At 39.9% G+C, this 14,622-nt stretch overlaps 1 protein-coding gene across 2 annotated transcripts in view; it reads right to left on the reverse strand.

The window, feature by feature from the left end:
* Positions 1–14,622, reverse strand: part of LOC136857675 (golgin subfamily A member 4) — a 443,088-nt gene that overhangs the window by 202,104 nt on the left and 226,362 nt on the right. For both annotated transcript variants that reach the window (XM_067136518.2, XM_067136517.2), the window contains one exon: positions 7,118–7,324. In XM_067136518.2, coding sequence (XP_066992619.2) covers positions 7,118–7,324 — 207 coding nt within the window. The remainder of the gene's footprint in view (positions 1–7,117; positions 7,325–14,622) is intronic.

A 14,622-nucleotide genomic window follows, 5' to 3' on the forward strand; every position in this document is an offset into this window, starting at 1 on the left:
CACTTTCCACTCAGACTTGATTTGACTACAAAGGGTTTACCGAGATTTTCGTCATTCAGAGATGATCGGAACTGTGTCCTCATCTTTTTAACTTGGCTGAACAATCTTTCACATTCGGCATTGCTGTGTGGGATTGCCAATATTGACACATTTACTTTTGCTATTTTATCATATTTGAAACACCCATCTCCACCTCGTATATCCCCTGTAGCAGAGCAAGAACAATCTACTCTTTCTTCTTGCACAACAGATGATGAAAAATGCTCCACCTGGAGAGCACAAAATTGGCACTGTAATGCATCCATAGCTTCTTGGTCATCTTCCCCATCTTTCACTGGCAATATGATAGAAAACTTCGAAACAAAATACTTCATGGCATTGAAGGAAGAAGACAGCAAATAATTTATCTGTACTACTTGAGCATTAACAAAAACTTCACTATTGAAACTGAATTTATGAATAATATAATTACAAACTGCGATAAAATAGTTCCTGATGTACAAATAAAAGTTCTTATTCTCCTCACGTGCCAGATTTTCTACAAGACGAGATGTTGAGTAGCCATTACTAATCATCATCAGCTACCTGATATTCTCTCGTGTGAAAGACCACTTCTGAAAAGGTACAGGATATTTTTTTATGACCACTGGCTTAACAAACCTGCATAGTATGTCCTTCAACATATCAGTCAGCATAGATCTTCGGACATGGACGAGAGGTGCTTGCGACTGAAGAACTTTATTACTTTTCTCAAGTTTGAATACAGAAAAAGAAATAGCCTCTCCCCTCATGAAATGGCACTGCAGCTAGGCTCCTTTATTTTCTTCACAGAGAGAGATAAAAAACTACTCTCGGCCTTCCTTTTTCCAGAAATAACAGAAGCTTGGTCTTGTACTCTACTGTGACAAGGACCACGTTCCATTTCTATATCTTCATGTGCCCTTAGCTTGGGAATTTAGAAATACAGTCGAACCTCGATTCTCCATTTTTGGAGGGACCATGAATTAAAAACGTACAACACGGGGAAACAGGAAATCCGGGAACAAATGACCCATCAACAATTTGGCTAAACATTAAAAGAAGTTAAATATGTACCAGTATACTTATAAATATCTTACAAATACCCCTAAACGAAGCTAAACTACAGCCCCAATGGGCCTTCCGCCTACCGAGCGACCGCTGCTCGGTCCAAAGGCCTGCAGATTACGAGGTGACGCATGGTCAGTGTGACGAATCCTCTCGGTCGTTATTCCTGGCTCACTGGACCGGGATTGCCATCTCGCCATTTAATAGCTCCTCAATTAAAGGTAATCACAGAATGAATGAACCTGGAACTAGCCCACGTATCCAGGTAAAAATGCCTGACCTGGCCGGGGGCCCTCTGAGTGAGAAGCAGGCAAGTTAGACCGCGGGCTCGGATTCAAACATTAATTACCGGTACACGACTTAAAAATCCCAAAACTTTACATTCAGTTTTACTGGGGAAACTTTGTCAGTTTCCTCTGAAAACTTCTTTCAGTTCAGCAACTTTGATCAGCCAAACTTCAAAAAATCTGTAGAGAAAAGGGGTAAAGGTTGGGCATACAGTTTTATTTATCCTATTATGCAATATTAATACAAAAGAACTTAATGGCCAATCATTTGTCTCTGTCAGTTGAATAGTAGGCCTACCACACAGTAAACCAAATCACTGCTTTCATTCGAAATATTGTCATCTTGTGCCACCAGCTTCCCACTTACTGGCATGTCGTCATCTTCACTGTCACCGAGAGCATTCGACATCTCGGTCTATTTGAAACTTTTAAAAATACAGAGGGGTCCAGAAAAATGTAGACACTGTTTGATAGTTAATATCTTTTTTTTTTTTTTTTTTTTTTTTTTGCTAGCGGCTTTACGTTGCACCGACACAGATAGGTCTTATGGCGACGATGGGATAGAAAAGGCCTAGGAGTTGGAAGGAAGCGGCCGTGGCCTTAATTAAGGTACAGCCCCAGCATTTGCCTGGTGTGAAAATGGGAAACCACGGAAAACCATCTTCAGGGCTGCCGATAGTGGGATTCGAACCTACTATCTCCCGGATGCAAGCTCACAGCCGCGCGCCTCTACGCTCACGGCCAACTCGCCCGGTGATAGTTAATATCATTGGAACAAAATGATATATCGATGCAGTACCGTAATCCATTGTTTTCTCAACAGATAATGAAGGTCACGTGAATGGCGTGACAATCTTGGTGTGCGTTTTCCAGCAGATGACAGTGCAGGAATGAATAAAGTAAGATTGTCACTTGAGCAACGCAAGGCCGTATTGAAGTGGTACTGGAAGTACAAAAACATGACAGAGGTACAACTGCAATGGCGTAATGTGTACGGAACTCAGCCACCAACACGTACAAATATTTATCATATTTGGGATAAATTTGAAGCTGACGGTACTGTTCAAGATGTGCATAAGGAAAGGTCTAGCCGAGGACGTCCCTGATCGAAGGATGGAGTACTGTGAATGATTTGAAGATGATGTCATCAGAGTTGCAGTATGCTACAGAGACAGACATTTCTTAACTATGAAACACAGACATACCACATGACTTTGATGCGCGTTTTCACTGTGCGGGTCGGATAGACTAAACTATTCACAAATTTGTGTGATGTCCCTGGAGCTGCAGCAAGCCCTGTACCCCCTTCGAAGCAGAAGCATTGCCCTTCTCTCATGAATGACGTATGTGTGTGTGTCTCTCTCTCTCTCTCATATGCAAGATTTATTTTTTCATTTTCTTTGTCTCGAAAAGACAGGGGTGTCTAATACACGAGGAAATATGCTATAATCCACTGCATTATTTAAAAAATCATTAATAAAAAAAGCATGAAAGCATGATACTGTAACAACGAAGGAACACTCGCACATTTCCCACCCAGTATGAATGAATTATAATACAGTAGAAGTCCGCTATAGTGAGTACTGCATATAACGAGAACTGCGTTATAGCAACGACTTTTTTCTGTCCCTTCAAAATTCCTATATTAAACTGTGTATCGTCCTTCGGTTACAGCGAGAACCCTACCACTGGCGCATCCGTTATTACGAGCGATTAAGCGCGCGCGATTTTTGCTGTTACCGATATTTATGCACCCCAGCGATGATACTGCATGCGATCGATTACCTTAGGCATCATTTCCTCGCTATGTGCACTAGCGATTTCTCTCATCGACATTCGAAGGCGATGTCGGAGTCGGTTAGTAATATCCGTCGATAGCTGTTCCGTACTGAAAATTTGAAATTACAGAGAACATATTTTCGTAATAAATGCGTAAATAACGTGTCCGATAGCGGTTGTTAACTCGTTAAAAATTAAGGCTGACTAAACGACCGCTTAATTTTGAGGCTAAATACTGCAATTAAGTAAGAATGGGATACATCTCGAGATATGGCAGAGTGCTTAATTGATTTCAGAGGTTACTTTATATTTTGTCGCGTCTGGTTAAATTACGGAAAGGCTATTATGAAAATTTATAGCGAAAAAGGTATAATTTCTCTACTGGCGCTTGAAGTGTGTTTTCATCATACGTATAGTACGGTTAAGTTAGGATACGTGACACTGTTTGAATAAGAAAACTGAAACGTTTGCAACAAAATGCGATCGATCATTTTCGGTAAGGTATAGTTTTCCCACTTTGTGCATTTGCTTGACATTCAAAGGTGATGTTTGCGTTGATTAGTAATACCCATCGACTGCTGTTCTCTCAAGAAAATTCGAAATGAAGGAGGATAACACGTTTTCGTAATAAATGCGTAAATAACGTGGCCGATAGCAGTTGTTAACTCGTTAAAAATAAAGACTGAAGTAAACGATATCTTAATTTTAATGTTATATACGAAAATTAAGTAAGAATGTGACACACCTCAAGATATGGCAGGGTACGGTACATCACTGATTTAAGAGGATATTTCATATCTTCTCGCGTCTAATTATGGCTATTTATATGTACATTTTTCGCGAGGAGGTTATTTCTCTACATGCGTTTCAAATATGTTTTCATGATAGGCTACATATACGGTTAGGTTAGGTGAAGCTGTTTGGAGAAGAAAGCTGAGGTGTTTGTCACAGAAATCTCTGGAGTGATACCGTATTTCTCCGAATCCAAGACTTTTTTCTCTCAGAATCTCATGCGAAAACTCAAGGGTTGTTGCATTCGCGGCCTAACAGTAAGTTAATGGACACCACCAAACCACTGGCAACTACCGCCGTAACCACGCTGCTTCTTTTCACACGCGCACAGAACTCGTTGACAATAAACGACCGCCTCTTTACTACACATCGCTAGCCGCGACAACCAGTTGTACAGTGCCTGTGTGTTTCTCAAATCTGCAGAATGGCATCAAAAAACATGCGACCCTTCGAATTCTTAGAAAAGCCATGGCTACTCAGTGGCAGAGTCATAACGCGTCTATTGTACTTGACGCTTAGTAAAATTAAAGGTTATAGACAGCAGGAATATTTTCGTGATGATACGTGGAAAAGGTATTGCCGGCAAATTTTCAACGGGTTCTAGTCGATATTATTATGTCAATTTTAAGTTAATGTTTATTAAACACTCGGAAATGTAGAATAATTGTGCAGCCGCAAGAAAATACGGCATAGGCCTAACTAAAGCCAATATTTGCTGTTAGCGTGAAGACAAAGAGCTAAAAAATTGCGTACTCTACAAAAAATGCATTCAGTAGTCCGCAGCAAGGATGCTTTAAAGAAGTCGAAGATGAAATTGTGAGGTATGTGCACGAAAAATGCAAGGGTGGAATGGCCATACCGTGGCGCAATAAATTTGTTCGTTGACTTTCAACGTTCGCAATTAGGCCATACATCGCTAGCCGCTGAATTTGGCCGAACCCGGCAAGCGAGACGTGCATGTAGCCTTAGCCGGTTATATCTGACGCTGCGTAAAAGTAACAGTTTTATAGACAGCAAGAATAATTTCTTGATGGATCGTTGTATTGTAGAGACGCATGGAATAGGTATTGCCGGAAAATTTTCAACGAGTTCCCTACGGTATTTTGATGCCAATGTTAAGTTAATGGTCCTTAAACCCGCGGAAATAAAGAATAATTGTGCAGCCGCAAAAAAAAAAAAAAGAAGAAATACGGCGTGACGAAAGTCAATGTTCGTCGTCTAAAAATAGACTAAAAATGCGTGGGGCCTACTGTACAGCAAGGCATTCATATGATTTTACAAACTTCTTTTTGAGCCTGATTTAAATTTTTTGAAGGAAAAAGTGGGGTTCATCTTGGATTCGGAGAAATACGGTACTATATTTTTTTCAGAATGAAATTAAACATACACTTTCACGTAGTATCGGATTACGAAAAATAACAAACAAGTAAGCCGTAGTGTGGATATCATCTGCGGAAACGCAAGTTTTGAACAAACTGATTGCCGTTTCACGCCGATTATGAAGTGCATGAAGGGTTTTCCGACCTTTATACATAAATCGGATATAACGACAATCCGTTATAGCGAGCAAATTTTTCGCCGTTATGAATTATCGCTATAACGGCCTTCTACTGTACTAAATTTTGAAGCAATGATGGTGGATGTTGAATGAATAAATTTTAGCACTAAATTTTGAAGCAATGCTGGCGGATGTTACATGCACTTTGAGACCTTTCTTGAAAGTTAAAGTGAATATGGATGCAATGCAAAAGATGATACATGGAAGAAGCTTGCATAATCAACCTCTCTCTGTAACCAGTATTCGGAACTATTGCAACTTCTTATATGTGCGAAGGTGCAAATCTAACAAGATGATCAATTTATATGCTTGTAACAAATTTCAATGGAAGATGTGATGACTATTGTTCATTTTCAGAGAGTGTACATAAATTGTCATCTAACACATGACAAGTGCAATACCAGTATGAAGTCTCTTAATAGTCAATAAAAATATTGAGATTAAAAAAAAAAATAGATAACTCAAACTAAGCTAATGTAGACATGATACTGTATAGGCTTTTGCGCTTATGCTATGTCAAGAAAATAACGTGAAATTCTTTACAGTATCTAGTTGCTTTACGTCACACCGACACAGATAGGTCTTATGGCGACGATGGGACGGGAAAGGGCTAGGAGTGGGAAGGAAGCGGCCGTGGCCTTAATTAAGGTACAGCCCCAGCATTTGCCTGGTGTGAAAATGGGAAACCACGGAAAACCATTTTCAGGGCTGCCGACAGTGGGGTTCGAACCTACTATCTCCCGAATACTGGATACTGGCCGCACTTCTTTACAGTATCATGTCTATAAGTCTATAAGTATATGTCTATAAGTACGGGCCGTGAAAGCATCAATGGCAGCAAAGTTAATGTATTGTGATGAGAAAAGTTGAAGTGAGCAGTAGGCCTGTGCACACATTAATGATTACACAAAGTAAAATTATATTTACTCATGGATCTTGTAAGGTGAAGGCTGATTTTTGAGGGAATAATCAGCAGCAATAAAAGGCACATTCAGCATTAAGAAACTTTTCAGACTTATATATTTGAGAAGGAAATGAGGGGACATATTCTGCTGGGACATATAGCAATGGAAAAACTAAACGGAGTGTGCCAAAACAAATCGATGACTGTGAAGACAAAGAAAAGATTGGTCACAATTCACTTGTCTTTACAGCCTTCTACATGGTTGTGAAACGTGGACAGTGAGGACTAAAGAATCGCACCTTTGCCTTTGAGATGAGGTGCTGGTAATAGAAGTTGCCAATACCCTGGGCAGCCAAAACAAATGATTCTGCCACCTAGGAAGTGAAGGTGGAAAACAATCTCTTTAACCTTGTGGAACAGTAAAAAATTATAGCCTTTTGTCCACATCATGAGAAGAAAATATGGTGAAATGAATAATTAATTATCTGAAGAAAAGTTAATGGTAACAGGACGAGCCACCAAAAGACGGGTTGACAAGATTTGTGTCACTACTGGATTCATACGCAAATTTTATGCTCAGAAAGTACACGATCAACAAGAATGGCACCAACTCATCAATGCTTCAACAAAGCCCTTGGGTTATGATACTCAAAGATGAGTAAAATGATTGGACAGAGCTAGATTTCTGAAAAACTCAATTCAACAACATACTTCTCTATCTCGAAGTTCAAGAAGACCTTGAAGTTTGTCCAAGTTCTTATCCTTGCTCTGGAGCTTATTTCGTAATTCAGCAATTTCTTCTGTCAGCTCAGTCTCCACCTTGCGTCTCTGTTGGTCCACACGAGCTTGCAGAGAGGAGATCTTAAGAAGTTGCTCTTCCATACGCTCCTGAAGGACATCTCTTTCTGCTGTTACTTCCTAAAGAAATATATCTCACAATTCAGATAATGTTCTAGGATGGTAAGTAAACATTTGGTAGAAAGACATTATAAAATGAAAAACTAACATGTATTACTTAAAAATTGCACAAACATTAAACCCTCCTGCATGATCACATCTATTTATAATAGAGACATTACCTTTTATAAGCAAATACTCCAGGCATGTTTGTTTTGAAAATTGGCACCCAAAAATGCAGATATGCAAATTATTTAAGATAAAGCTGTTAGTGCCCTAATAGTACTTGAATCCCATTATACTTCAGCATTACGAATGGCATCACCTAACTCATTGCAAATGTAACAAGATAACATTATCACTCATTCATTGCTACAGAAAAGCTTCATTTTACCGAAGATTCAGAGGATACCAAAAACTGCACAGTGGAAGGAAAGTAAGATATCAGTAAAATTTACAATATTTATAATTTGTTACTGGTGTAAAAGCAAACCTAAACTTCAACAAATTTTTCTTTTTTTTGTTAGTGGTTTAACGTCGCGTTAACACATCAATGGTTTTCAGTGACAGAAGGATGGGAAAAGGCTAGGATTGGGAAGGTAGCAGCCGATGGTGGGATTCAAACCCAACCCACTATCTCCCAAATGCAAGCTCACAGCTATACCATACAACCCTAACCGCATGGCCAACTCGCTCAGTGTGTGTCATTTCAAAATTACAGCCGCTATTCCAGAAAATATTCTACCTCCTATATGACACATTATTGCATTAATTCATACTAACAAAAAAGGAGTGAACACTGTATTGCACAAGCAACATATGAGAGAGAGAGAGAGAGAGAGAGAGAGAGAGAGAGAGAGAGAGAGAGAGAGAGAGAGAGAGAGAGAGAGAGAGAGAGAGAGAGAGAGAGTGTGTGTGTGTGTGTGTGTGTCATGTATTTGTGTACTGCATCATCATTTCTGCTATTATTGTAATCTGACTATTAATTTGTTAAACATTTTGAAGTAATAAGCAATCTAATCAAATAAAACAAATTACATGAATAGCAAGATTGCAAGTATTGTTGGATGTGTTCAACAGAACTGAGTGTGCAGCCACTGATCACCACCGACTAGTTTTATTGCATACAACAATCCACCCAGTTTTATGTTTTAAATTATTATTGATTTAAGCCCACTAAGGAGCGCTGATGACTAGTTCATCCTCGATGCTCTTCTTTGTTCCCAATATCTCTTCAGCCCTGCTGATAATTTCTCCTTTCTCTCCTGTGAAAGGGGCTTCCGACTTCTATGAACTCTAGGTGGTGAGGTCCAAAACTGTACCATAGCACAAAATTTGGAACGATCTTCTATAACAATGTCTGAAATCCCAGCCGAATCCAAGTCCTTCTGTACTTCATTAAGCCACAAGCTTCCAGTCTTCTTTTAACCAAAGAGAAGACCTTCTTGGTAACCCTGGTGTCCGTAGAACTTAAGCCTCCTACGTCGCATGCTGGTATTGGCTGATTCTAACTGACGATACAGCTCAGAGTTCGATTTAAGTCTGTAGGTTCCACCTGGGAGCAATCTCGGTCCATGAATTTTCCTGAGGATACGTCTTTCGGCTTCCTCTAGATCATCCATGGTGCCTTTTTTGTTCATCAGGAGGGTCTCTGAGGCGACAAACACTGGTCTGACAACAGTTTTGTAATGACAGATCTTAGCATTTTTCAAAATGCACCTCTTATTATAATGGTTGTGGGATAGTTGGTATGCTGCAATGGGTTTGTTACACCTCTCTAAGGATGGATGTACCGTCTCTACCATTGGGGTGGACCCATTCACCAAGATAGCGGAAGCGAATGACTCTCCCAATCATTCCATGTATGGTCGTCAAATGGGGGTTTCCGGGATGCCGAGTCTCAAAGTACTTAGTTTTGTCGTACGATATGTGTAATCCTGCCTTCACCGCTATCTCGTGCAGAGCTTCGATAGCAATGACAGCATCCTTACAGTTGTTGGTTAGGATTGCAATGTCATCTGCAAATGCTAGGCACCTGATCTCAATCTTTCGGGTCCCGGCTCCAATGGCAACTGGTTTGATTTCTAGATTCCTCAGTGTACATTCCCAGTTCTTGATGACTTTATCAAGCTTATGTTTTAAATATTACCTACCAAGAACATTTTTGATGAAAATGAAATGTGAATACTAAGTGAGGAAATTTTTCCCAAAATTTTAAGTGGAAAACTGGTGTCTGAATATTATACCGTGGCGTCCTATACATGAATAAATATGGTATGTAGATCTAGAAGTCATGCGTTCACCATTTACCGTTATGTAGGTCTAAAAGTCATATGTTCACTGTACAAAATTTGAGGTTGTCACATATTGAACACCCCTTACTTTCTGTGGCTGTATAAATGGAAAACAATGGAGTCTATTATGTGCAAATAAATAGGATAGTGGTCATTTTTCTTTCTACCATTATATGAGGGGCAGAACTTCTTGTATGAGTAGGCATTTCTAGTAGCTGATATCATTAAATTTTATAACAGTGGAATACCCAAGATATCTACATCAGAGAGAGGACTAAATTAAGAATTTGTCATGAGTAGAGACGGGAATTCGCCTATTGTATTTCTATTTTCATAAACGTAGGCTTTTGAGACATAAATCCGTTTTAGGGTCATTTTAGCTATATTTCATTGATTTTATTGTGCCTATAAATTACTATTTCAGGGGTTTGTGCCTATTTGGAGTATTATTGCCTCCCTCCTAAGACATATGCGAGAACCAGTAAACGTTGAACTGTTGCACAACCCATATGCCCTGTACCTGCCTTTCGATGCAAACTGTTGTACGTGTATGCTTTACGTCCAGAATGTGTTGTGATTTATTGTGAACTGGAAGAAGAAGTGTGTTTGCGGCAATGCCCAAAGAAAAATCTTCGAAGTCCTACTGACTGAAGCAGTGGATCACAAGGAATCCCAATTTCACTACGGATGGAATGGTAGTCTGTCAAGCTTGCTATAAGGAGGTAAGTTTATTTGTTCCTTTTATCTTTTTTGTGATTGAGAACTATGATCTCATTTCATTGTAAGGCCTATTAATTTATGTATTGTGGCAAGTTGTTTCGTTGCAATGCTGTATTAGTAGTGAACTTTCAATAATTTATATTGCTAAAATGTAAATAATCATTAAATTACTGAACGAGGAGTTAGAAGGCTGGCGGTCTCTTGTCATAGAATGGATGAAAATTAAATAGGTATTTTGAACTGAGATTCATTTCCTGTGAAAATAGAGATTTATTACTGAAATGCAACTTTTAAAACTCCCTTTAAAAATCGTGAATTCTATTACACTTCCGCTAAGCCTTCGCGACCGGGCGAGTTGGTCATGCGATTAGGGGCGCGTGGCTGTGAGCTTGCATCTTGGAGATAATGGGTTTGAATCCCAAAGTCAGCAGCAATGAAGATGGTTTTCCGTGGTTTCCCACTTTCACACCAGTCAATGCTGGGGCTGTACCTTAATTAAGGCCACGGCCGCTTCCTTCCAACTCCTAGGCCTTTCCTATCCCATCGTCGCCATAAGACCTATCTGTGTCGGTGCGAAATAAAGCCACTAGCAAAAAAAAAAAAAAAAGTAACTCACAATTTAGCAAGACTCTAGAGGGGATGTTAGAGGCTTGTCAATCTGGGAGCTTAAACCCCTATGACTGTTTTTGCTTCCCCCCCCCGCGCCAACCACAACGGTTACTGACCGGACCTCACCAATCCAGACGAATGGTCTTTTCACTGGCCTGGTCTTGTAAAGATAGTCTTGGCAACCTTGTAAAACACGCTGTGGCATAGTCCTAGGGCTAGGAGTGGGAAGGAAGCAGCCATGGCCTTAATTAAGGTACAGCCCCAGCATTGCCTGGTGCAAATGGTAAACCATGGAAAACCATCTTCAGGGCTGCAGACAGTGGGATTTGAACCCACTATCTCCCGGATGCAAGCTCACAGCTGCGCGCCTCTAACCGCACAGCCAACTTGCCCGGTAAAATAAGGTTATGGGCGCATGTCACGATAATTTCAAATTACGCGGTTTTTAGTTTTCAACGAGGTATGGCGGCCTTGTGGGCACACATTGTGCAGGATCTATTGCAGGCAACAGAAAATAATCTTCATGACAGCTGACCCGGCTGACCAAAGCCGGCGAATACAAATACAATGTTCACAAATCTGAGATTTATAGTGCCTCCGTTTTCATTCTTCTATATAAGTAAGAATAATATTAGGGCCAGCTTGGTGGGTCCTTGGCAAGCATAAAGAACGTATCTCTTCTCTACACTGCTCCGGTATTGTTTCACATCTTTTTTATTATATTTTTCACCCAGTGAACTCGACACGATACTGCCAAATTATAACTGAAAATCCTTGAGGACATATTTCTATGTAAATTACTAATTCCCTTGTTCCCACTTTAAAGTTTTGTACTTCTAGAAACACCATCTCTAAGAGTCTTTTTTTTATTTTTATGAAATAAATGCATGATATATACTAAGCATTATTGCCAATTAGCCCAAATGTAGAAATTTAAGATATAGGGACAATGTAATTTATGTCAATGTTATTATTTTTCAGATCAAATGTGAGAAAAATACCACTTAGAAATACTGCGATGCATCTGATACAGTAAAAGTAAAGAAATCTGTATCAACGCAGCCTTTCTCCCAGTCCACTTTGGGCAGCGACCAACAACCATTTTCTTCAGACTTATGCATTGCAATGTTGGAAGCTAATATGCTCCTGTATAAACCAGAGCACCTTCAAATTTTAACAAGCTGCCGGGAGTAATCATCAAGTTGAAGAAGAATGGCATGCCTCTGGTGGAGTCATTTAGGATTGTGGAAGAAGTCAGGGGAAGTTTTGACCGAACTTCTGGGAAGGCAGCCGCTGTCAGCGAAATAAAACCAGATGAAGTGACTTCATTGAAGTATTGTCCAATCACTTCCTGTTATGTTGAGAGATCTTTCTCTCAGTACAAAACATTACGAGGACGGTTTGAAAAGTTCTTGGAATTACCACTAGATGTCGGTGCTAGAGCAATGAGGTTCCCGCGCAATAATCACACATCCTTTGTGAGTGAACACGTGGCGCGTCAGTGCTCTAGCTGCAGGAGTGTGGTAGTGACAACTCTTTGTTGTTGTTCCCACGTAGTGATTTGTGACAATGGTAAAAACTGAGATTCGAGCAGTGATTAAGTACTTTGTAAAGAAAGGTATGAAAGCAAAAAAAATTCGTGCCGACTTTCAGAACACACTGGGGGACTCTGCTCCTTCATTTTCAACTGTTGCCAAGTGGACCAGCGAGTTTAAATTTGGTCGGGAGAGCTTGGATGATGATCCGCGTAGTGGACGGCCAAAATGTGTTACGACCCCAGAATTTACATGTAATTAATCTCATAATAGAACCGTATTGAGGACAATATATTAAAATGATAAAATCCTTTTAATAACAACCACCTACTCAATACTCTAGGGACTGACACAGAGAACTACAGAAATGCACCTCCAGAATATGCTTCAAGGAGAGCACCTCAGTATCAGCGTGCACTGCAACAGCATTATCGAGATAGGCGTACAAGAAGTCAGTACGGAGGGAGAAAGATTTCTAACTCCAATTGTGCCATAATCTGCTCCATCCATTCTGGTTTGCTGGAACTCTCCCTACTTTTAAGTTATAGTTACTTAACGAGTCCACATTGGTGTCCTACGTTGTATAAAATTAATTCTACTGCTAGCGTGTAAATACGGACTAGTTCAACCTGTATTTCCTTCTGGCATTGTGTTGGCTCTCCTACAGAATTCTTAACTACTGAAATTTACGTCATTTCAACCTTAGCTTCGTCGCCATGCGCCTTTTAACTGACTCAGCTTGACTCGCACTATTCAATAAACTCTATTTTAACTTTTGTTTTGCTCAATTAAGAACTCCATAGTCAACAATTAATCCACGCTTCACGCATTGACATATAATTTAAGATCTACTATATCTATATCTTTTTACTTTTACAACCTCATGTTTGTTTTAACTTTATAGACTACCATCATTCAAAGTATTCCTCTGCATACTTGCTGTTAATCTGTACATATTGTTATAATTTCATGTTTAATGTTATCATTTTACTTTTTATTATGGTATTGTCACTCTTTTAACAATTTTTATCATTCAGCTCAGGGCCCTGACCTAACCCTTGTAAATTAAGGCTGATGATGTTCGCTATGTCGAACGAAACATGTTCCTTTATTTAAGACACCTCATGATTATTTTATAATTCAATGAGTAATATAATGTATTGAGTAGGTGGTTGTTATTAAAAGGATTTTATAATTTTAACCCCAGAATTTATCGCAAAAGTGCATAAAATGGTCATGGAGAATCGTCGACTGAAAGTGCGGGAGATTGCTGAAGCTGCAGGGATGTCTTCTGAACGGGTATATTATATTTTAACCGAAGAATTGGGTGTGAAAAAATTATCCGCAAGATGGGTGCCGCGGCTCTTGACATTGCATAATAAACGCACCAGATTGGAAATGTCCAAACAAAGTCTGGCCCGTTTTCAGTGCAACCAACAAGATTTTTTGTGCCGGATTGTGACAACAGATGAAACTTGGGTCTGCTACTATACCCCAGAGACAAAACAGCAGTCAAAGCAGTGGAAATATGCTGATTCACCACCACCAAAGAAAGCAAAGGCAGTGCGTTCGGCGGGAAAGGTCATGGCCTCAGTTTTCTGGGATGCAAAAGGCATTCTGCTGATAGATTATCTTCCTACTGGCCAAACAATTACGGGGCAATACTATGCAAACCTCCTAGACCAATTACAGGAAAAGATATGCAAAACAAGACCTGGTTTGGCAAGGAAAATGGTGATCTTTCATCAGGACAACGCTCCGCCGCACACAAGTGTTATTGCCATGGCAAAACTTCATGAACTGGGGTACGAATTGTTGCCACATCCACCTTACTCACCTGATTTGGCTCCATCAGACTTTCATCTATTCCCCAAGCTGAAAATTTTCCTCGGTGGACGGAGATTTTCTACAAGGGAAGAACTGACTGCCGAATTGGAGAGGTATTTTGCAGGCCTGGAGGAATCTCATTTTCGAGATGGGATCAAGGCATTGGAACATCGCTGGACCAAATGCATCAGTCTACAAGGAGACTATGTTGAAAAAAAAAAAAGCAGTTCCACCGAGGTAAGATACTTAATTCTAGTACATTCCGAGAACTTTTCAAAGCACCTACGCATGCATGAGAGGAGAACAAGAGTGTTATCGAAAACATTGAAACATA

Source organism: Anabrus simplex, chromosome 1 (genome assembly GCF_040414725.1).
Source record: "Anabrus simplex isolate iqAnaSimp1 chromosome 1, ASM4041472v1, whole genome shotgun sequence".
NCBI classification, from domain to species: domain Eukaryota; kingdom Metazoa; phylum Arthropoda; class Insecta; order Orthoptera; family Tettigoniidae; genus Anabrus; species Anabrus simplex.